Source organism: Mauremys mutica, chromosome 3 (assembly GCF_020497125.1).
Source record: "Mauremys mutica isolate MM-2020 ecotype Southern chromosome 3, ASM2049712v1, whole genome shotgun sequence".
NCBI lineage: Eukaryota > Metazoa > Chordata > Testudines > Geoemydidae > Mauremys > Mauremys mutica.
This window is the reverse complement of record NC_059074.1, coordinates 9,365,862-9,388,832: the sequence shown is the minus strand read 5'-3', so window position 1 is coordinate 9,388,832 and position 22,971 is coordinate 9,365,862. Positions and strand designations below refer to the sequence as shown.

At 42.8% G+C, this 22,971-nt stretch overlaps 1 protein-coding gene across 2 annotated transcripts in view; it reads left to right on the top strand.

Annotated features, from left to right (window-relative positions):
- INTS9 (integrator complex subunit 9) overlaps positions 1–22,971 on the top strand; it is an 88,583-nt gene that overhangs the window by 43,896 nt on the left and 21,716 nt on the right. For both annotated transcript variants that reach the window (XM_045011890.1, XM_045011891.1), the window contains exons 9-11: positions 4,563–4,674; positions 9,538–9,718; positions 11,842–11,902. In XM_045011890.1, coding sequence (XP_044867825.1) covers positions 4,563–4,674; positions 9,538–9,718; positions 11,842–11,902 — 354 coding nt within the window. The remainder of the gene's footprint in view (positions 1–4,562; positions 4,675–9,537; positions 9,719–11,841; positions 11,903–22,971) is intronic.

The window sequence follows — 22,971 nt, the reverse complement described above, 5'->3', positions numbered from 1 at the left end:
AGATCTCACTTTCATAGCTTGTATCACTTTGAATAAGCCTATTATAAGACAAGGCTCCTATGTTTCCTCAAGGAGTATCAGATGTGAAACAGCATGAAGGGATTTAAGAAGCCAACTCAAAGAGTTCCTCCTACACATGCATTCAGGTCTTGAGCAGTTCAGGCAAACAGTGCACATTACAACAAAGCTTAAACTTGTTCTTCGTAATAATTTAAAAACAACGCTAGCAGCCTATTTAATATTAAAAACAGCAAAAAAAATCCACCTCCCTTTCCATTTCTTATAAGGAGTCTTGAAGGTTAAATCTCCTCAGTGTGATAGATAAGCTTGCTTTCATCTGCTTAGCTCTTGGAAGTCCAGAGGCTCCAGGCTGCTGGCCCAATGCTGCCCAGGGTCCCTAAGGACAGCTCTGTCCGCCATTAGGGAATTTTTTCCTGAGAACTCCATGAAACATTTCGTGAACCCCAGTTTGGGAACCACTGATTTTAAAACAAAGCAAGAAAACAATGTTAAGAGCCATGTTGCATGTCCTATGTATTTGTGGTGTTTATTTAGCAAGGAAGACGTATTATTTTCTTTTTCAGTCTTTCTTGCTGTAACTGTGTACCACAAATATACGGGATGTGTAACATGCCCAGATTAACATTGCTATAGGACTAGTAACCCTTTCAATTCTTAATTCCTTTCAGCTGTGCAACCTTAATAGTCCATCAGGAGTCTTTGTCTTAGTTTTTTATATTGCCCTTTAAAATTTACCTGATTTACAACATTATTGACATAGCAGCAGCCAATGATCTCCATTCTGGTCCACTGTTCCATTGCGTTAATAGTGTTTGTGTTCCTGGATGTATCTCCTTTCATGGATAAAATATAGCTGTTTTTCCTTCACCCTGTTACGCCGTGATCTTCCTTAGAATTGGGCGGAGTATAGCACACTTGACTTCCTTACAGAACATAAGGGCATTGATGAAGAGAAACTGCAACGAGCAAGTCAGGTTGAAATATAGTGCAGTGATGCAAGTTAATCTGTTGTCTAGCCACGTTAACTGAACATTTTGTGGATATACCATGGTTTTCGTGCAGGCTGCTGGGGAGTATTACAAGTGTCTTCTGTGCACGTAATCAGTCTTTCAAGACTTATCCTTGATCCATATTGCCCTGTACATTTGCCTCTGCCTCTCTCAGAAGCGTAGCCTTCTCAGGTCACTGTAGCTTTCTGATGGGTTCCTTTTGTATATAGTGCTAATAGGCCAGATCGAGTAGGAGGTCTTATATGAGGTACTTAAAGCACTTTCATGGGAAGTACCATGGTGGTCAGCTAGATTCCATTCGTGACTGCTCCATATAGAGTTGCAAAGTTTTAAAAGGATTTATTTGATGAGATCTGCGCCGGACACACACTATGGCTTTTGCTCTTCACTCTTATGTTCTGACAGAGGGTTCCCATTGAAGACATTGCCTAGATGCTTATTGGCAGCAGAAACATATGGAATTGCCTACTGGCGCCAAAGTGGAGACCTTGTGGTGACAGTGTGGATAGGAGTGTCACTAAAAGCCTTTTAAAGACCTATTGTTTACATTAACCTGAAGAATCAATGCAAGCCCTCTCAGTGCAGTAGAAGCTGAAATTACGGGTATCTAATATAGCATAATCGTTATGTACATTATCACTGGCAGACTCAGTATTTATTTTACCGCATTATTGGTGCTTCTGGGTATGTGCATTACATTTGTCACAGGCATACGACACATATTCATGGACTCAGAGATGGTCTTCTATGAGCCTGGCCCTGTGAGGTGCTGAGCACCCTCAACTCCCATTGAAGACAATGGGCAAAATTCATCAGTGAGATCAAGGGCTGGTGTGACGATCTTTGCACTGCCTCCACGCTACACCGGGAGCATGGGAATTGTGCCAGGGTCCTGTAGTTTCTCAGAAGGAGTCTCTGCATCGGCCTTGCATAGGCTGGTGCAAAAACCTGTGCTGGGGGTAGGCCAGGGGAGAAGCCAGGGATCCACATGTGAGAATCCATGGCCCTAAAACACCAGACAAGGGGTGCACAGGGGCTGCAGCTGTTATTCCATGCTAAAAGTTTCAGTGGTAGCTGTGAGAGAATTGCAATGCGGTCCCCAAGGCTGGGGCCAGAGTTCCTTTCTGTAGCCCAACTATTCCATAGCTGCAGTGTCCAATTGCTCAGCCCTGGAGGGAGAAGTGAATTTCTCCCAGTCAGAAGCAGCAAAGAGTCCTGTGTCACCTTATAGACTAACAGATGTATTAGAGCATGAGCTTTCGTGAGTGAATACCCACTTCGTCGGATGCATGTCAGAAGTTTACCATTTCAGTCTGTGTATTGGGGATACATGTATTCCATACTAGCACCCATTACATATAATCTCTGATCTTAGACTCTGTATAATTAAGGTGGGGGTGTTGGGGGGAAGAGAGTTTATTGCCCTCCTAATTTAATTTAATGCTGCTGAAATGTCAGATGATTAGCCCTAGAGAATGAAGTCCTCTAAGCACAGCACAATGCAAGCTGTCCTTATGCTGCCCTGCCAATGTGTCTCAACCCTGACCTAGAGGGACTGTCTCTACAGGTGGAAGTTTCCACTCCATTTTCATGGCCCATTTCGTCTTTGGCGCCTCCTGTGAGCCAGCAAAGGGGCCAATTGTGGTGGTGATTTTCTGTGGTGTAAGCCTGTGTCCGTTAGGAGCTGGACGTAGCGTGGCGTGTGTGTGGACAAGATGTCACCCGCCACTGCAGCCAGTAGGATCAGACACCTGCCTGCTTTATCCATGCATAGTGGATCCAGTTTGATTTGTACTTTGTGGTTGTACGGGATCAGTGCAATTCTGTGCACACAATGAATCAGGACTGCACACCACTTTGAAGACACCCATTACATTGAAGCCATCTTTTATTTTAAGCCCGATAGCCTCTAGCACAAGCTGCAAAGACACATGAATTAAGAATGGAGATCCTATAACACTATTTTGATTGAATCATGGGAGGGGGGTTTAATGTTGAAAGGAGTGGCGATGTAGAGGGTAGTTTTCTTCATTAGTTTGACTGTAGTGTTGCACCGCAGATGCTGTAGTTAAGTTTGTGATGCGGTTTCTGTACAACTCTTCATCATTTAGTTTTATTTTGTCAACTGTATGTAACTTTGGGGTTTAAATGTAATTTTTTTTTGTTGACATTTAATTTTTTTAAATGCACCAGTCACAGCTTTCTAGGTGCATTAATAAAAATCCTAATGGGTCACAAAAATCCGTGATAATTGTCCCATCCTACATCTCCCTGCCCCCACCACCAACACCTCTACAAATGCCTGGACAAGTAAATGAGACTAAAAGTGTGTCTTGAAATTGGCTAACTCTAGCTCTGCCACCGGGGCAGTGGGGCTGGCTCTACATTTAAGGACCCTGTACTGAGAATACCCTGACTCCAGCTCCCCCATGTAAGAAATCTGCAGCTTCTATCTCAAGGATCCCAGGAGAGAGGGAGGTTCCCGAGACCCAAGCAATACGTGTTTTTATAGATCAAAGCTAAGACCTTGAATTGCACTTGAAACCTAGTTGGAAGCCAGTGCAGTCTGTGGAGCTCAGGGGTAATACGCTTCCTGCGTTACATCTTCAGAAATTTCTAGTGTTAACATTTCAGCCATGCTGTCAGCTCCTAAGGCCGCAAGATGATTCATCTGTTGAGGATGCTACTTTCAGAGGGGGCTAGTACCAACTCAGTAATATGACTTTTCTTGGAAGATACAGACATGGCTATACAAGAGTGAGGGGGAATTGGATAGCAGCCTTCAACTACCTGAAGGGGGGTTCCAAATAGGATGGAGCTCAGCTGTTCTCAGTGGTGGCAGATGACAGAACAAGGAGCAATGGTCTCAAGTTGCTGTGTGGGAGGTCTAGGTTGGACATTAGGAAACAGTATTTCACTAGGCGGGTGGTGAAGTACTGGAATGGGTTACCTAGGGAGATGGTGGAATCTCCATCCATAGAGGTTTTTAACAGGGGCGGCTCTAGCCATTTCGCCGCCCCAAGCACGGCGGCACGCCACGGGGGGGTCCTCTGCCGGTCGCCGGTCCCGCGACCGGTCCGGAGCCACGGGACCAGCAGACCCTCCGCAGGCACACCTGCGGGAGGTCCACCGGAGCCACCTGCCGCCCTCCCGGCGACCGGCAGAGCACACCCCGTGGCATGCCGTCCCAAGCACACGCTTTTGGCTTGCTGGGTCCTGGAGCCACCCCTGGTTTTAAGGCCTGGCTTGGCAAAGCCCTGGCTGGGATGATTTAGTTGGGGTTGGTCCTGCTTTGAACAGGGAGTGGATTAGATGACCTCCTGAGGTCTCTTCCAACCCTAATCTATGATTCTAAGATGCTGGCTAGCTTTTGTTGCATCTCCACAGATGCAGGATGGTCGGAAGTTAACTTGTTCCATAATCTCTGCAGTGCTGTGTTGTTACTTTATTACCAATCCTCCTTTTACTGTAAAACAGGGAACACCTGTGCTGTGACTGTTACTGAATTTACTTCACTTCATTCTTTTTCAGGCCATGGACCAGGCTTCTCTTAAAAACAGCGATGTTCTCATTCTGACGGGGCTTACCCAGATTCCCACCGCTAACCCAGACGGCATGGTGGGGGAGTTCTGCAGTAACCTGGGTAGGTCACTATTGTAAGAAGCACTTTGCTTATTTTATAATCTTATTCATTGCTTTTGGTGGGAAATAATTTGGTGATTCCCGGAACTGGATAAGTTGCCTGACTGTATCTTCTGGCATAAAACTAGCTGTTTAGATTTTACGATGTGCTCCTGATGTCATTAATAAAGTGCCTTAAGAGACACGGGTTGTACCTGAGATGTTTTGGAATGGAGCAGGTTTAATGAGATTTAATCATCTGCTGCTCTTGGTTTGCTAAGTATGCAGCCTCGCTGCCAACCGACTACGTGTTGCCTAGGTTTTGAATAGACCCCCCAGCTGAAATATTGCTTTTTCCTTCCTGTATCTCACCCAGTGTAAAATCCTTGTGCACCATTTTTGTGCCTTTCTGTTTCTTTTCTTACACCTGACTTACAAATATATCAGAAGCAAACTGCACAATCTTCTTTATTTTTTATTTTATATATATTTATAGGCCACAGAAATATAAAACCTAATCACAAGCTTTCACAGCCGCAAAAGCTGCTAATTGCAAGCTGTAACATCAGAGTGTGAGTTGCAGCATTTCCCAGCCTGTTTGAAATGTGACATCTGACTTTTTTTCCCCTCTCTTCTCCCTCCTACCCCATCCCTTCCAGTGGTTACTCCTCTGTCCTCATGGTTTCTCCTCACAGATGTTCTGCTGCTTCTGCCTGTTCTTCTAGCAAACACCTTTATTGTAAACTATATATTTTGAAGGCAGTCAGGGTTGTAACAAAAATCACAGCTTCACTCTTGTATAGTGAGGAACTCAAAGGGCTAGAAACCTAAATAAACTAAGCCTCATGGCACCATAGTTAGGTAAACAAGTATTATTAGCCCCATTTTACAGTTGGGCAAGTTAGGTGAGTTGCCCAAGGTCACAAAGGAAGCCTGTGGCAGAGTTGGGAACAGAACCCAGGAATCTTGGCTCCTGCTTGCCAACTCCTTCTGACAAAAGCAGTAGATAGTAAATTCTCATCCATGCATAAATTCAAGCGCAAAATCACTAGATGGATGTTCCCTCCCACTTTAAAGATTCTCTTTAAATCCCAATGTGGGGATATAATTCTAGTTAGAGGGCAAATTGTTGACCAAGGGATTTGCTGGATTCTCCATGAAGTTTTTACATCAAGATCAGATGTCTTTCTAAAAGATATATATGCTTCCATTCAACCATAGGACATTGGCCTTGCTATGGGAATTACTGGATGAAATTCTATGGCTTGTGTTACACGGGGTCAAATTAGATGATCATAATGGTCACTGAGCATTAAAATCTGTGAATTGCTTGCATTTTGTTATGCAATAAAGTGGACACACATTTTATTCCTTTTCCAATATCCTAAAATAACAGCATGTTTGTGACTATTAACATGTAGCTAAGATCAGGAGTGTAACTGCAAAAGCTTCACCTTCAGCTCAGTTTTCATTTGCATCACAGCACTCTGTGGCTTAGACACCCAACCCCCATTATTAGGGTCACATGCATAATTCCCCACCCTGAGCTTATCTTCCAAGTCATATTAGTTTACTGACAAACCACTTTTTACAGTGCTCCGCGCTGCTGCACCGATTCATTGCAGCTATGAAAGATGGACTTGTATTTGCATTGCCTTGGGCATCATCAGCAAAATGTTCAGACTCTCTCTGGGTGTGTTTTTATTCAGATGCCAACTTGACCTTGCACCAGCAGCTGTTAGAAATTCAAGTATCTTGTTCTGAGTTGTAAATTCAACCAATTTGTTGTGGAGTTACTGAACGAGATTAAATTTGAAATGCCAAAATTATAATAATATATTAAATTTTCAGTACATCGTCAAGATAAATTGGGCTCAAAACTCTGCTTTCCGATACACACATCCACTTATTGACATCTGTAGAAGTCACCCTGGTGTATCTGAGAGCAGATTTGTGTGTTACGGAGAGTCATGGATTAGGGTCCAGTTCTGTAGGCATGTAACTGACACTGTGCAAACAAATGATGTGTTGAACCAACATCTGGACAGAAAGAACCAACAATGTTTATGCAAACCACTGCAGGGTCTCCAGCTAACCTGTTTAATGATCTGTCATGCCCTCTGCATCTCATAATGTAATATTCAAAGAGCTGCAACTCAAAGACAGCAGTCTGGCACAGTTTTTTGACTGAAGTTTTTCGTAGGAAAATGCCAGTTTGTCACAAACTGAAATTTTTCATGGGAACGTATCTGGGTTGATGACACTTCCAGGAAGGTTTTTTGGGTGCAGGATGGAATTTCAAAGAGCCTCACCCTAGAATAACCGGTAGCTATGAGGGCGTCCCAAGGTCAAGTCCCTGGTCTGCCAGATTTGGAATAGGAACTTGAACCTGGGTCTCTCACATCCCAGGAGAGGGCTCTAATTCCTGGGCTTTTGACTGTTCTGGGGTGGGGATGTCTTGCTGTTTTTGCAAAAAATGCCCCAAATTCTTGGTTTCCTCCCAGTGTGAAATGGGAAACTTTTTTAAATCTCAAATTTGTTGTAGGATGAGAAAAATGTTTCCTGTCCAGCTGTAGTGTGTACAGAACAATGCATTTGTGAAGACTGTCAGGTGGTCTGGATTAGGTCAACACAGTGTCAGTGTAGACACCGCGTTGCTTATGTCAACTGTTACTGGCCTCACAATGCCCCACACTGGCAATACAAATGCTCCTCCTGACAACGTGCACCGCTGACACAAGGAGCCAAGTGTGCACGCACACAAGCGACTTAATAACTGCAGTGGCTGTATGCCGACATAAGTTAGGTCAACACAATTCTGTAGTGTAGACATGGCCTCCGACTCCAGGAGACCAGCCCAGCCAGACAAGAGACTTGGTTTTGTGGTATTGGGAGCTCTGCACCAGGGTCCTGATGTGAGGACTTTCTGAACAAGTTATTGTAATTGCTCCTGACTTAGAACCTTATTAAAATGGGACATGCTATTTTGTTAATGGTGGGGGAGGGGGGGATTCTCCTTACCCTGGTCTGTTAAAGCAAACCTGTTGCCACCCCAGTCAGGGGATGCAAAGGCAGGACACACTGACAGTGCCATGCCAGCCCACAGGGGCATTAGCCACACCTTTTTACAGAGCCTGTTAAGCTTCTTCAAAAGCTTCTGCCAAATCCTGGCATAATCCTGTCCCTGGTTTAAATCTCTCCTCAAGCTGAGTGTGCCATTGTCCTTCCTGTTTAAATTGGGAAGAATGGAAGGCAGTGTCATCCAATCCTGATGTCAAGGGCTAGGTGTGAGGAGTTCTGGGCTCCAGCACTTCTTGCCTATAGTCACCCAGTTCCTTAGGTTGAGATTGCATTTCTACAGCATCATCCCGCAGGAGGTCAAAGCACTTGCTAACATTTAAGTCTCACAACGCTCCTGTGAGGCAGACAAGTATAAATTCCTCATCTGGAAAATGGGCATAGGGGGAGGTACAAGGAGTTAAGATTTTCGAAGCCAGCTGGGAGAAATGTAAGATTAAATCCTCTAGCTGGTTTTAAAAACAAAGGACGATTCTTTTTATTCATTGTTATCATATGACCCAGGAGAGGACAGTAACCCCAGTCCTCTTCTTGACCTTCACTGATGTGTAATGCAGCTCTAATAAATACCGGGAAAGGCCTCTCTGACCCATTGTCAAAAACAGTATGTAGTAAACGCATCTCCTGTTTGAAGTTGGGCACCTAGGCACGTAGTGGCTTTCTCAAAAACTCCCATATGCTTCTTTAGGCACCTAAATACCCCTAATGTGCTAGATCTTTGCCCATCTGAGTTTGTCAACAAATTGAAGTCACGGACATAATTATAGCAAGATTTAATATATGCATTTCCAGCTTTCACAGGTTTTTGTTTAATGCTTTGATGCATAATATTACTGCTGCTGCATTTCAATTAACGTCGGTAGATGGGTTTTGCCCCATGGCCACAGAAGAAATCCCAGTTCGGCAACGATTTCTCATCAAGATTGACAACGGAGAAATGCTTTGTCATAAGGTGCTACAGCAGTTGTGTAGCTGCATGCAGCCAGATAAATAAAATGTTTCTCCTGGGCTTCCTTACAGCGCCATACTCAGATTGTCTGACGAAGTGGTTATTCACCCATGAAAGCTTATGCTCCAATACTTCTGTTAGTCTATAAAGTGCCACAGGGCTCTTTGTCGCTTTATACTCAGATTGCACAGGAAAAGTATTTTTATTTTCCACTTGTTCTCTGCCTGCCCATGACTTATACAGCTGACACCTTTTGCAGCTGCTCCTGTTGTGTTGAAGGAATTTAGAGGCATTTGCAACTTTAGAAAAGAAAATCTCTTCATGTTTGGGGTGGCTGGGTCAGGTTTGAAAGAACTAGACTTTCTAACCACAAATTAAAATCCTCAGCCATTTATCTGAAATAGCAAAATTGAGTACAAAACAATTTACAAGGTATGGGATCTTTCAGATGAGACCGAAGAACAGCTGTTCTGCATGGACACAAGTAGATTTATAGAGTGTTTTTTATGTCAGGTCTGTCTTTGGTCAGTTTCCTCTGTCAAAATTTCTCCTCTTGTGTACTGGCGCAGCACTGCCCTCTACTGGATGGAGTGTCAGACAGGCTTAAGTGTGTATCATAGGTCCCATGGCTAACAGAAGCTCCTTGTGCTTTTCGAGGATGAGGGTCTGATTTTGTCTCCCTTAAGGCTGTGAAGTCTTGAGGGGTCAGAAATCTCTCTACACACATCACTCACTCTGTTAAGCAACATGTTGTGCACCAGTTATCTAGATAGCTGCTTCCCTTTGCCCTGTGGAGCTTATTGGGATGAAAAGCACTTTTTGAAACCTGTTAATTCTCCCGTCTCTTTTTCCCTCAAGCTATGACTGTCCGGAATGGAGGAAACGTCCTGGTTCCATGTTATCCTTCTGGAGTGATATATGACCTGCTGGAGTGTCTGTATCAGTACATCGACTCTGCAGGACTCTCCAATGTCCCCTTTTACTTCATCTCACCTGTTGCCAACAGCTCCCTGGAGTTCTCCCAGATCTTTGCCGAGTGGTAGGTGTTAGTGGGCTACTCTGTCAGACTGGAGTTCAATGTACACATTACAGTAAAGGTGTGCAGAGTGAGCGCTGATAGCTGCAGATTCTGTCTACTTGGAACATTCGGGATATACCCGACATAGGAATTATGTACGTGCCTTTTCAGTTGCAGGAATAGGTGTGCATGGGTGTTCTGTAATTAGAGTGGCATTAGGTCCAGTAGTATGTATGTTGAATCTGTTTTTAAACAGATTCAACATACATATGTGTTTGGCACTGGCACTCAGAGCCACTGAGTAAACGATGCACTTGCTCAGAGTGACTTTCAGATGCATTTTTCTTGCCCGTTGTGAGTCTCACTCAATGCTCCAAGGAGCATACACAGTCCAACTACATAAGCTGGTGAGGTTTTTTTTATATTCCTAACTCAGATGAGCCATAGAACTGCGGGCCTGACCACTTGTGATGATTATGTATTTGTTAAGCAATAAGAAGATCCTGTACAACACAAATAAGCTAATCCATGCCTCAGAGATCTTTTGATCTGGAAGACAGAAAAACAAGGTGCTGGGAGAAAAACTGGGAGAAACTGAGATGAGTGAATTCTTCTGGAAGTATTTGGATAAGGAAAGGATAAAATCTGATGGATTAAGAGGCCATGCTACTTTAAGCAAGAGTAGGGAAATCTAGTTTTTGGGCCCTAACCAAATTTCAGTGTAGGTATTCTCAATTATACCCATTGAATAGTACTTCACTTAAACAGCTGCTGTATTTTATTTGACTGGTGGCTGTACTTTAGTAGTGAATTAAGTGATTCCTTTATACATAGTTTGAATCAAGGTGTTATAAAATTTCAAAACTGGTTAGTACTTTTTTTTTTTTTAACAAGTACAGTGGTGTGGCAGCACAAAGCATAGCATGCAAGTGGAAATCGTATTTTGTCAATTACATCTAGTTTGCAGAATTCAGACACTTAATAGTTTACTGAAATTCTAGAATATTTATTATTTGAGACCAGTTTAAAACATACTTCAATCCTACTTGTACGGTAATTTATCTTCAAAAGTCAGTAGAGACACTACTAATCCTCAGACATTTTTACAAGGTAAAATATTTACCTTGTTCACGGAAAACCAAGGCAGAGGTTGTGACTTCTCTAAAACCACAGATGGATTTGGGGTTAGAACTGAGGAATTCCTGTCTGACAATCCCATGATAGTGTGCTAGACCAAGGGCTTTGTCCACACTTTGACCTAGGTTAAAACACTCTACAGTGTGTGGCTGGCTAGTGCACATTACATCCATCTGGACAAGCCCCAAACTGCTTAATTTTTTGGTGCAGTGAGGATTTTTCTCAGAGTTTTTTAGACCTAGTTTTGTTGCTGTATAATAAAAATTAAGGATGTATCATGCTGGTAGGATTCCTTTGCTGGATTGCCTAGGACAAGTCACCAAAGTAATGTTACTATATTATACAATTGCATCATCGCCGTCCTAGACCACTGCCAGATCTGCTCTTTTATTCTACCTCCCAAGTCGGAATGAATCAAATGATCTTGCTGAAGTCCGTCAATAGCTTGTAATATCTAATTTGTGAAAGGAATGCTTGACGCAAAATAGCCGATGCCAGTGAACATCAAGGAGGGATGAGAGAAGCCGTTTGCTAGCCTTATACCCACAATAATGAAATGTATACAGGGGGACTAGTTTACAGCAAATGGAAGGGTGAAATCTTTAACACGGTTGAAAGCTTTGAATAGGTTTTTTTGTGAAGGTTATTGGGGTTTGCAGGATATTGAATGAGAATTGGTGAGGTCCTACTGTATGTAAGATGTCAGTGAATGCTGAGTAACATATCCATTTTCACAGGCAAGAGGACTCTATTTATTATCAAATGGTTCTAAAGCAATTTCAGCTCTGTACTGACATACACCTTCTTTAGATCATCATAACCCACCCACCCAGGCATCTTCTCTTTCTTTTGTTGTTTCCAGTCCCCCTGTTAAAGTGGGAGGCTTTGTGCTGCAGGTCACGAAAGTGCAATGACTGTCCAGAAAATCTTAACAGTAGATGGCAGCAGATACTACAGTATGTTTTTCTGCATGTCTCTAACCCAGGTTTTTTCCCCTCCTTTTAAAGGCTGTGTCATAATAAACAGACGAAGGTGTATCTCCCGGAACCTCCCTTTCCTCACGCCGAGGTAAGCAAATACGGAGGCACCATGTGTGATCAGTGCCAAGATTAGGTGGCTTCTTAAAAGCCAGAGCTCCACGAGCCCATTCTCTTTCTGTGACTAATGCTTTTGGATCTGTGAAATAGTCCTTTTGACCATTGGTCACCCAATTGGCTTTCATTCCATTATTTATGAAAATAGTTTTTGGGGAGGGAGATGTCAGAATGTCCCATTAACCCTGCCATTATTATTGTAAGCCTGATGAAAAGGTTACTACGCAATATCCACTCCTCCATTTTACCTGCCTTCATGGAAAGGGGGTCTGATATCGACACGTGTGTTTGCCCTTATCGAACTCTGAGTAGAAATATGCTCTTTGTTCAAACCAAGCCACGAATTTCAAAGTGCATAGAGACTAAACCTTGCTGTTGGGGATGAAGCTACCTCCCTACTCGAAATGGGCACTCATGTTGTCTAGAGTTAAGAAACTATTAATCCTCTATTTCAAGATGCCTTATCAATATACAAGGAGCTTAAATCATAAGTGCTCAGTGTTGTCTGCTATTTGCAAAGGAGTGTCCTGGGTGAGCACGTTGCTGAAGCAAGTAAGATTGCTTGACTGCTGGCCCTTTGGGGTCCTTGCAGAATCAAGATGTGCATCTCGGGAGCAAAACTTAAATAGATGTGGCACAACTTCTGCCTTCAAAGAGACTTTTATATAGAATCCATGTATTGAAGGGAACCAATATACACCTCTACCCCACTATAACGCTGTCCTCAGGAGCCAAAAAATCTTACCGTGTTATAGATGAAACCGCTTTATATCGAACTGGCTTTGATCCGCCGGAGTGCGCAGCCCCGGCCCCCCAGAGTGCTGCTTTACCGCGTTATATCCAAATTCGTGTTATATTGGGTCGCGTTATATCGGGGTAGAGGTGTATCTCCACTTAGAGTAAACGGGAGGCACAGGGGTGAGGACTGAGGAGTGTAGATAGAGGTGGCTTTCTGAGAGAAGACGGTTACATTTTCAGAGGAGCCTCTATCTATCTTGTATCTGAGATTGAGCAATTTTGCACATGCACATTTTGTAGGCTGGCTTGTGTATATACATTCCATCATTTGTGCTCAAAAACATTTGTAAATGCTTTCATGTGCATAGCTGCAGTCACATAGGTGGAGGCCTCAGATTAAATGTCTTGACCAACACCATGGTCTTTTGCTCTGAGGGGTTTGACCAGTGACCCATCCTTGGAGATGGGTTGGAAATCTCCACTGTCTACCACCTGTATACCTTGCTTTGAGGGCCTGGTAGGTTCCTGTGATATGGATATTGATCTTAATGGTGTTTATAAACTCTTTCACTGTCCGACGTTAGGTAGGTTCAGAGTTATTTTAAACAGGGGCCTTGGTTTTACTTGGTTACTTGGCATATGCACAAAAACATTTATTCAGATTAAAAGTTTATTAATTAAACACAAGAAGGAACACGAAATTAAAGCAGACCTTTATATTGAAGCTGTGATTGAGTGATTACGCAAAACAAATGTAGACTTTAATCATGCTTTTGACTTTCTCCTTTTGGAGGCAAAATATCAGTCTTATTTTTGGAACAACCTTTCTTTGGTGAAAAAGACAGGATTAATTTTTGATGTGTAGAGAGCATTTACTTATCCTGTTCCTAACAGACACAAGGTGGAGAAGGGACAATAGAAAATATGGGTGAAATATGGCTTTTGTTGATGGTTTTTGAAACGCTGGACTGCTGGTTAGCAATGAGTGAACGCTTTTGGCTGGCAAGTCAGCCACAACACCTGCTGCTTGGATCCTGGCTTATGATCTGGTCAGGGAGTCATCGGATTGGATCTTTTCTTCTTAAAGAAGGCAGGCTTGTATGAATACAGTATAGTTGACTTCGGGATTCGCTGAAAAGCCAAGAGAGTGAGAAAGGGGCTAAAAGGAATGAAAGAGGGGCAGAAAATAACACCACAAGGGCAGGGAAATGATGCAGGATTTTATGTGCCTCTGCAGTGCTGGCAGTCACAGATCCCCACCGATGGGCTGAGGATTGACTGTCCTGATAATGTGATGACTTTCAGCACTCACAGGTGAAAACAAAATTCCTTGAACACGATTAAGGCCAGCCCGCCAGCCTTGCTCTCAGAAAGAAAGTCCTTTACATGAGCTGAAATGAGTGGCAGTTCAGGGGGATGGGCTGGGCTGGGATGCAAGGTGGGTGGGGAGATGAGTGGGAGAACTGATCTGAACAAGGCTTTTCCAAAGTCTCTCTTTAAGAAACCCAAAAGGGGGAAAAATGGGCATCCTTCTTCATTGCCCACATTATTTTGTCCAGCAATTAGGCCTCATAGGTGTCACACCAATTCTGGTCTATTAACTTCTGATTCCACATCTATTTTTTTTACCAAGCTTAATTTCAACAGTCCTTGGATTATATCAGTGTGGCCTTCTTGGTTTAAACCAGGGGTTCTCAAACTTGGGGTCACAACCCCTCAGGGTCGTGAAGTTATTATCTGGGGGGTCGTGAGCTGTCAGCCTCCACCCCAAACCCCAATTCACCTCCAGCATTTATAATAGTGTTAAATATAAAAAAAGTGTTTTTAATTTATAAGTGGGGGGGGGGCCGCATTCAGAGGCTTGCTGTGTGAAAGGGGTCACCACTAGAAAAGTTTGAGAAACACTGGTTCAAACTAATCTGGCTTCTTTATCTGATTCTCTTGCACTTGTTACAACATTGTGTTGTAACTAACTTGACCTGTTTTTCTTGGTTATTGTATCAACTTATGAACTTTGACATACTTCTTATATCTGAGTTTGCAATAGGGCTACACTTTGTAGGCCCAATAGTCACAATGTTCCCACTGAATAGGAGTAAGATCTGGTCCCTAGTGTTCATTCTTTCCAGGTGCTGAACTATATTTCAAGCAGGGTATGCCGTGAATCAAGAATAATGGAAACGTCCACAGGTAACACCCACACACGGTTCTTAAAAACTTACCCTAGTGAATCAGGTTCCAAAGCCTAGTCTCAGAGTGCAAGACACTCCAGCCATACTTCCTAATTTACCCTGCATCTCTCTGCTTTCCAAAATGTCCTTGTTGGTCCCTAGCACGTCTCTGAAGTGCCTTCTGTTTCTCTGTATGCTCCCTTCCTACCACCTACCAAAGGTTTTAAGGCTTCGCAACTTTTTTTCCACAACACCCAATAAACCGCTTGGTGAAAAAACATCCACCATCAAAGGGTGGATTAATTAAGCAGTCTGTCATGACGGGTGTGTGTGTTTATGCTGTGTTAACTGCATCCTCTGATTTTAGTGGAGCGTCTTTAATTCCCTGGGCGGCCTGTTGATAATCAGATACCTCCAAACTATTTTACTGCTGTTAAAAAAATTTGTCAGCTCCATGTGTAGATTAAGTTAATTACTCTGATATCTAAAAATTGTGAGATACAGTTAGAATATTTCCAGTGTTAAGATTAGAGATTGATCTAGCCCCTGAGCTAAAAATTCTTTGTCTGCAGCCTAGACTGTCAGTTTCACTGGCTTTTAATATAAAATACCTTTCTCCTCTCACCCACAAAAGAAAGTAAAATCACCCTGGGGACAGTGGTGAGGATATGTTACAGCTAAAACAGTGCCTTTATTCCAGGAATTACTATAAACAGCAACAACTGAATTCCAAACTGTTATCTTAACACCACAACGTATAAAGATGCTGTAGCACTATCTAGTAAAATCTCAGGTAATTCACTTCAACACAGGATGATTCTGGAGCTGGGAATAATTTATACCCCTGATCCAGTCCGTTTAAGTCAATAGAAAGATTTACTACAGTGGGCTTTGCATCAGGCTTCTGATGGTAAATGAGGGAATGCTCTAACTGGGACTGTTACAGGTATAGACAGGCCATTGCTTTGTTCTGTGCCTACCACTCTGGGATCCTGGTTCATGACTAAGGCTCCTAGGCACTATGGTAATAAAAATAATGCATAAGGACAAACAGTATAGTGAGCACTGCTGATTCCACCGTAATGTCCTCTAACACAGATGAGGGGTTTGTAGCTGCAACTGGTGTGTGCACTGGGGATTTGAACTGGCCTCTGCTGGCCCCTGGTGATGGAATCAAGGCTCTAATGGGTCTCTTCATTGCTAATTCCTGTCGTTTACTGACCACTTTGCAAATACAGGTTTTAAAGTGGTGACAAGGGCTCAGGCACATTGAAAACTTGGCCCATAGAAAAAGGTGCATGATGAGTCTGCTAGTCCATCTGGGGCAGAAGTTTTCAAACTGAGACGTGCCCCCGTTCATGGGAGTGAGCAGCAATGCCAGGCAGCTTGGGCCAGCCTCATGCCACCTCCACCCCCTGACTCGCCTCTTTTTTTATCTGAGGTGGGGGGGGGGGCATGGGGCAACCAAAAATTGTAACTCAAAGTGGGGGATGGGAGCTCAGCTCAAAAAGTTTGAAAATCGCTGATCTAGGGCTTCTGGTAAGGTCAGAAATGACTGGAGTGAGGTGCACTTCAGGAGAACACACAGATCAGATTTATAGCCCCCAAGTTTGCTTCCTTTTATTTTATAAAATACATGGATCCAACTTTATTTAAAAAAAGCAGTAAACACCTATAACCCACCCCGCAACGCACTACCACATCCCAGTGCAGGCTCCAGTGCTCTCCACTGTGCATTTGTTTACTCTTAGCATTTGGGTAGCTTTCAGAGAGGCAATTGTCTGCTACTACCCTGATTGGTTCCCTGAGCTGCAATGCAATCCTTATTGTGCTCCCATATCCACTGATGGTTTAATATTACCATGCTGGGTAAAAGGGGTGGAGGTGTATCTGGTTTGGTTTGGGTTTTTTTCCTTTTGGGAAATGTAGAAGCTAGACTGAAAAAGGAAAAAACTCTGGTAATTGAGACAGTGTGTAAGTATCTGTGCAAGGTATTTATATGGCCTCTGTGAGGTAGGAAAGTATTAGTGTTCCCATTGTACAGAGTGGGAATCAGAGGCTAAGTGACTTGCCCAAGGTCATAGAGGCAGTACCTGTGGTGGAGCAGGGACTTGAACCCAGTTCTCCCATGTTCTAGATTAGAGTCCTAACCACTAGACCACCCTTCCTCTGTGTGTGTGTGCGCACACGCAGATACATAATTTCTTTTTAAATCCATGAACCAATCATTTCATGGGAAGGGGACTGTTCAATGGGAACTTCAAGGGCACTGTTAATGAGTATCAGAAACATGAATTAAATTATCACTTGTATGAAAACAGTATTTAGATAGGACTCTTTCTGATAGAATAATTGTGTGGTGCTTTTTTCAATGGTAGGTTTATCGCATTTGAACAGAGATCAGCTGATGAGCTCAGAGCATCTTTGGGAGAACAGAGTAAGAGAAATTACTCAAATACGCATGTTAGTTATTTAGATGAGCAGCAGCAATGTGCTTGGTGCTGTATGCCAGCGTAGGAGGGCAGTCCTGGAAACTGATGCCCTCTAGCCACAAAACAAATACAGTATGGGCAGCAGAGTCCAGTCTGCTCCTGAAACTGGATGTTCCCATTACCCAGATAAATGTCCAGTTCTTCTTTTATTTTATTTTCTGTCATTCTAAGCTTCTATCTTTGGGGGCAATACCTTGGGGGCAATGAGTTACCCAGGTGGTTTATGCACAGTGTGAAAAGTATTTATTTCCTTGTATCAGTTGCTAATGTGTCGCCTTTAACATTTCCCTGCTTGACTGTCCCATTACTCTTATTATATGAGAAGGTAAATAGAAGTACCTGACTTGCCTTCTCTACCATTCATACACCTCGGCCCTCTCCCCTCTTCTGTCTCCTCTGTAAACTAAGCCTTCCCAATCTGCTCAGTCTCTCCAAGACTCTCGTCACCGGTCTCTGAACCCCCTTATTTCTGCTATATCCTTTGTGAGATGGGATGACACAAAATGGACATGGAATTCTACCCCTCAGAGCACCCTAAACACTTCCTCTCCCTCCTTGTTGTTGATGCCTTTCACCTAATTGTAGATATATAGTATGTCTCCTACCCTTGATCATTACATAGAATTTGTTGTTCTCCTGGAAAGTGCTGTTTCCTAATGTCACTGAATTGATTGTACAAGGAATCCCACTCTTCCACTATTGCAGGCCAGAAACATAGGCTAAGATTTTCAAAGTGACCTAGTAATAAAATTAATGGAAATTGGATGCTCAAATGCCTTGAGCAGCTTTGAAAATTTCTGCTGTTTTTCTTTTACTGGAGCAGCAGTTAAATGGGAAAGATTTTAAGTGAGTTTCTCCAGAATGGCTGGGTCTGCAAGTCTCTGCTGCAAGAAAGTTAGTATCTGCCAGTAGGATTTTAGTGGACACTGCAGCCAGTAATTTCTCAAGAGGAAGAACAGAGGTATGGGAAGGGCAATATGATGGGAAAACATTCAAAAATGGTTGACCGATATCTGGACAGTTCTCGCCACTGTTCATACAGCTGCACCAGTTCTGTTTTCACAAGCAGTTTTTGTGACTGGAAGGGCTAAGAGCTTGTACTGAGGCAACTTTAGAAGCATCTACCAAGTTAAAAACAAAATGTAACAAATATTTTGAGTTTAGGGGATTGGTAAAGAGAGAAGGATGGAGTCTTTTACCTCTAGGACGCTGCTTTGACTCTAAGGGCTTGACTATACATGAAAATTAATCTGGAATAAGGTAGGGTGTGAGTTTAAAGCAGATGAATCATTCTTGCTTTAACTTTGTGTGGATGCTCTTATCCTGAAATAGGAGTGCCTTACTCCAAACTAGCTTAATTCACTGCCAAGGAGAAATGGCTAGAAAATAGGCTATTGTCTTTTGACTGCAAGTAGCTGGGGTGGAAGTAATTTGGATTGTTTGCTACGGAAAAACTAGCACTCTCTGGCTTGATCTTTGTTTCCTTCCTTCATCTACTGGCTCCAGCTCACCATATTCAAAGCAATAAATACCAGGAATTAAGTGACGCTTCCACAGCAAAAGGCCTCTGTTAGAGGTGGCCTATAGAGGGGACAAGGAAGGTGAAGTAACACATGAATCACTCCCTCCCTCCTTGATAAAATAGAGGCCTAGCTATCAGAATTTTTGGATGCAGAACACACACAAAATAAATGGCAATAAATTTTGGCTTTGCTGAACAAAGGATACACAATGGTTACATAGATTTATCCAGTTTATAGTAGCAGTTACTGACCCTGTAAATCACGTCTACTGCGTTAACGGGAAGCATAGCCATTTGGGATTTAAAAAAAAACACACAACAAAAAACTCACCATAGTTTAGGTTCAATACACTTTACTGTCTCTTATCTCTTAAGCTTTCAGTCAATAAAGAATCTTTCCACAGAAAGAGAGGTCCTAAATGTTTCATGTTTCTGAAAGCTAAAGCTTCAAGACACAATTTTGGAGATACAGATTGGATAAGCACCACCCAATGCTGCTGACCCTGGCTTGTAGCAGATGGTGCCGTTTTTAACATGGTTTGGTAATCATTGCTCTGCTTCTCTATATTGAAGAGACAATGTGGGTGAGGTAATATCTTTTTTTATTAGACCAACTTTTGTTGGAGAAAGAGACAAGCTTTCAAGCTTACAGGAGCTCTTCCGTCTAAGTGAAAAAGGTTGTTTCTTTCTCCAGCTGAAGTTGGTCCAAAAAAAGATATTACCTCACTCACCTTGTCTCTCTAATATCCCGGGACCAACATGGCTAGAAGTGCACTGCAAAGAATTCTCTTATCGTAGACATTTTCAAATGTGTTCATGGAGCCCATTTCCTGTTCAGATCTCAAAGATGTTTATAAATATTCACCAATTAAATCCCCTTAATACACTGGTGAGGTAGAGAAGTATTTGTTGTTAAGCCCATTTTACAGATTTAATTTTCTGCCTTTTTTTTTTTGAGGGGGGGTGTTTGTAACTAGAATGGATCATTCCAGACATTATCAAGCAACCAGGTGTTTCTCATGTGTGTGAGGTCTCTAATGTTTTTATGTATGGCCAGCAATCATACTACCTCGGGTCATGGCTTCATCAGATATTTAATATATGGAGATATACCTATCTCATAGAACTGGAAGGGACCCTGAAAGGTCATGGAGTCCAGCCCCCTGCCTTCACTAGCAGGACCAAGTACTGATTTTGCACCAGATCCCTAGTGGCCCCCTCAAGGATTGAGCTCACAACCCTGGGTTTAGCAGGCCAGTGCTCAAACCACTGAGCTCTCTCTCCCCTTCCCCCCGATATCACAACTGGGAGCAGGCCTGGTCAGTAACTTGTTGGGACCTCCATGAAACACACCATGCTGCAAGGAATAGTGGTGGGGATTCAGTAAGTAGCATCTTCTTGAATCAGTTCTGAATGAATGCCCCCATACTTGATGATGACCTGTTCTGTTCATTCCCTGAGAGCAGCTGACATTGACCACTGTCGGAAGACAGGATACTAGACTAGATGGACCATTGGTCTGATCCAGTATGGCCGTTCTTATGTACTGTGCTGGAGGATACAGTGGCGCTGGAGGTATAAAACCAAGGCCCAAGACATTTGTTATCATTTAAAGAATCTCTGGCGCTCATGATAAGCACAAGAAGCTGCTTTGAAGGTGCTCAGAGGCTTGGAAGGTGGATTAGTGAGCAGGGTGCAGGTGAGATGGCCAGAGTTGCACAACAAATTAAATGATCACATGATCTTGGACAATATAGAACTTGCGTACATTTATAAAGATACATTTTACAGTGCATCACATGTCTATGAATCTAAACATATGCAGATAAAATAAGTCAGGTCTTTGATCATCTTCTGACTTAATGGTCCCCCCAATGCTTAGCAAAACTTTGAGTGCTGTGTGTAAAATGTTATATTAGAATGGGAGATTGTGGATCTGTGTACTAGTAGAGTGATTTGGGATCTTTGGAAGAAAGGTATTCTATAATTGCCAGTCATAGGATTGTCAGTAATTATTGCAATTTTCCTGGAGCCTTTTCCTGGTTCTGTGGCACATCACACATCCACTTTGGTTTCCAGAGTATAAATTCCCCACGTACTCCACTGAAACAAGATTTACAACTTCAGGTTTAGGATTTTGACATAGCTCTGACATGTGCTGCAGTTAGCTTTTGGAACTGTTTCCCTTCTAGGATCGATTAGATTCCTATCATTTACAGGATAAAACATGTTTTGCCTATTGTCTGCTAAGCCGCTCTGCAGCCAGCTCTTATTACTGGAGGCAACATTTAGATTCTAAATATTGCACTCCAGATGCTTCAATCAGAAATCTTTACCAGCCTTAATTATAGGAGTGTTTGCAAGACTGAGTGCATATTAACTGCCACAACAGTCATTGGATACATATTTAAATTTTCCATTTAAAAGCTGAATTGGAATTCGATATTATTGTCAAGTTGCAGGAGGTGGGGTGCCTCAGACTTCCATGTTGTAAAGACGTAGAGAAAGTCATAAGCCCTTTATGATGATGTGGTTAATTCTCTGTGATCCAAGAGCCCAAGTGGTAAATCTAATGGACGGGCCTGCATGAAGTTTCCATCTTGTACATCAGACCCCAAAGGTAGTGCTGCCAATCAAACCCTGCTTGTGATCCATTTCTGGGCTGGAGTGTAGTTTTACATTGCCTGTGCAGCAGCAGGCAGGCAAACCAATGGCCAAACACATCAAAGACAAACCAATGGCCAAACACATCAAAGACAACCTTTTAGAAGAAGCTGAAAAGGAGAGAAGGTGGAAGTGAGAGAAGAGGAGAAAGTACTTATTTGTCCAATGTGTAGCAAGGCTTCTTTCATAACCTGGAATTGAGGGCAAGTTTCGGTGTTTCATATTCCAGTGTCAGTATTGCATTGACTACAGCAGGGGTAGGCAACCTATGGCACGCATGCCAAAGGCGGCACACGGGCTGATTTTCGGTGGCACTCACACTGCCCGGGTCCTGGCCACTGGTTGGGGGGGGCTCTGCATTTTAATTTAATTTTACATTAAGCTTCTTAAATGTTTTAAAACCCTTATTTACTTTACATACAACAATAGTTTAGTTATATATTATAGACTTATAGAAAGAGACCACCTAAAAAGGTTAAAATGTATGACTGGCACGCGGAACCTTAAATCAGAGTGAAGAAATGAAGACTCGGCACAGCACTTCTGAAAGGTTGCCGACCCCTGGACTACAGGGACCTGTAGTGGTTTAGCCTGCCCAATTGCAAACAGTGTTCATTGCTGCTGAACTTGGGTAACAACCTGCATATACGATACCTCCAGAACTTGTGGGTGGATGGTGGTTTTTATTTCTTGTTCAGATCCTGTGTACCCCATAAATGTTGTTGTTTTACAGCAGAGGCATTCATGTTTCTTAGCAGTACAGAAACGGGATCAGTGCTGCCCCAAGAAACTTAGAATCTGAGTTAACATAACACGGCAAGAGATGATAGATAAATAAAAGGGAGCAGAGCTCTGGAAAGGCAAGAGTTACAGCAGTGAAAGACCACGAGATGCTTATTTTAACGCACTCTTCCTCTGGGTTTCTCTTCTAAAATTGAATGTAGTACAATGGAGACCGGTGTCCAGAATGAAGGTCTCTGGCTATAAGTCATGGTATGCAAGTTGGTGTGTATAGTGCCATTCACTCACAAGCAGGATTGTGCAGGGTTTCTGTAGAATAGCACAGATGCTTTTCGAAACACATTGCTTGAGCCTGTGTTGCAAATTCCTACAGCCTGAATGACTGCTACACTTGGCAGCAGACAGCACTGTGTGTTCAGGGGGGTTAAATTAAGAGCCCCAGTTCTTTTATATACTGACTGGCAGGGAAAGAAAAATCACTCCGTTTCCTTTGACTTTATTGATGTATTTAAAATGTTTCATTTTCTCAATTTCTTAAACCATGGACTATATATGAAACAATTTATTCAGATAGCAGTTTCCTCAATTCAGAAAGTCAAGATGCTCAGAGACTATGGTGATGGAGCATATAAGTACTGAGAGAATCTAATCAGATTGTGTCCGGAGGATACATTTATTTATTAAATCCAGGCTCCTCCCAACACTCTGGGCAAGT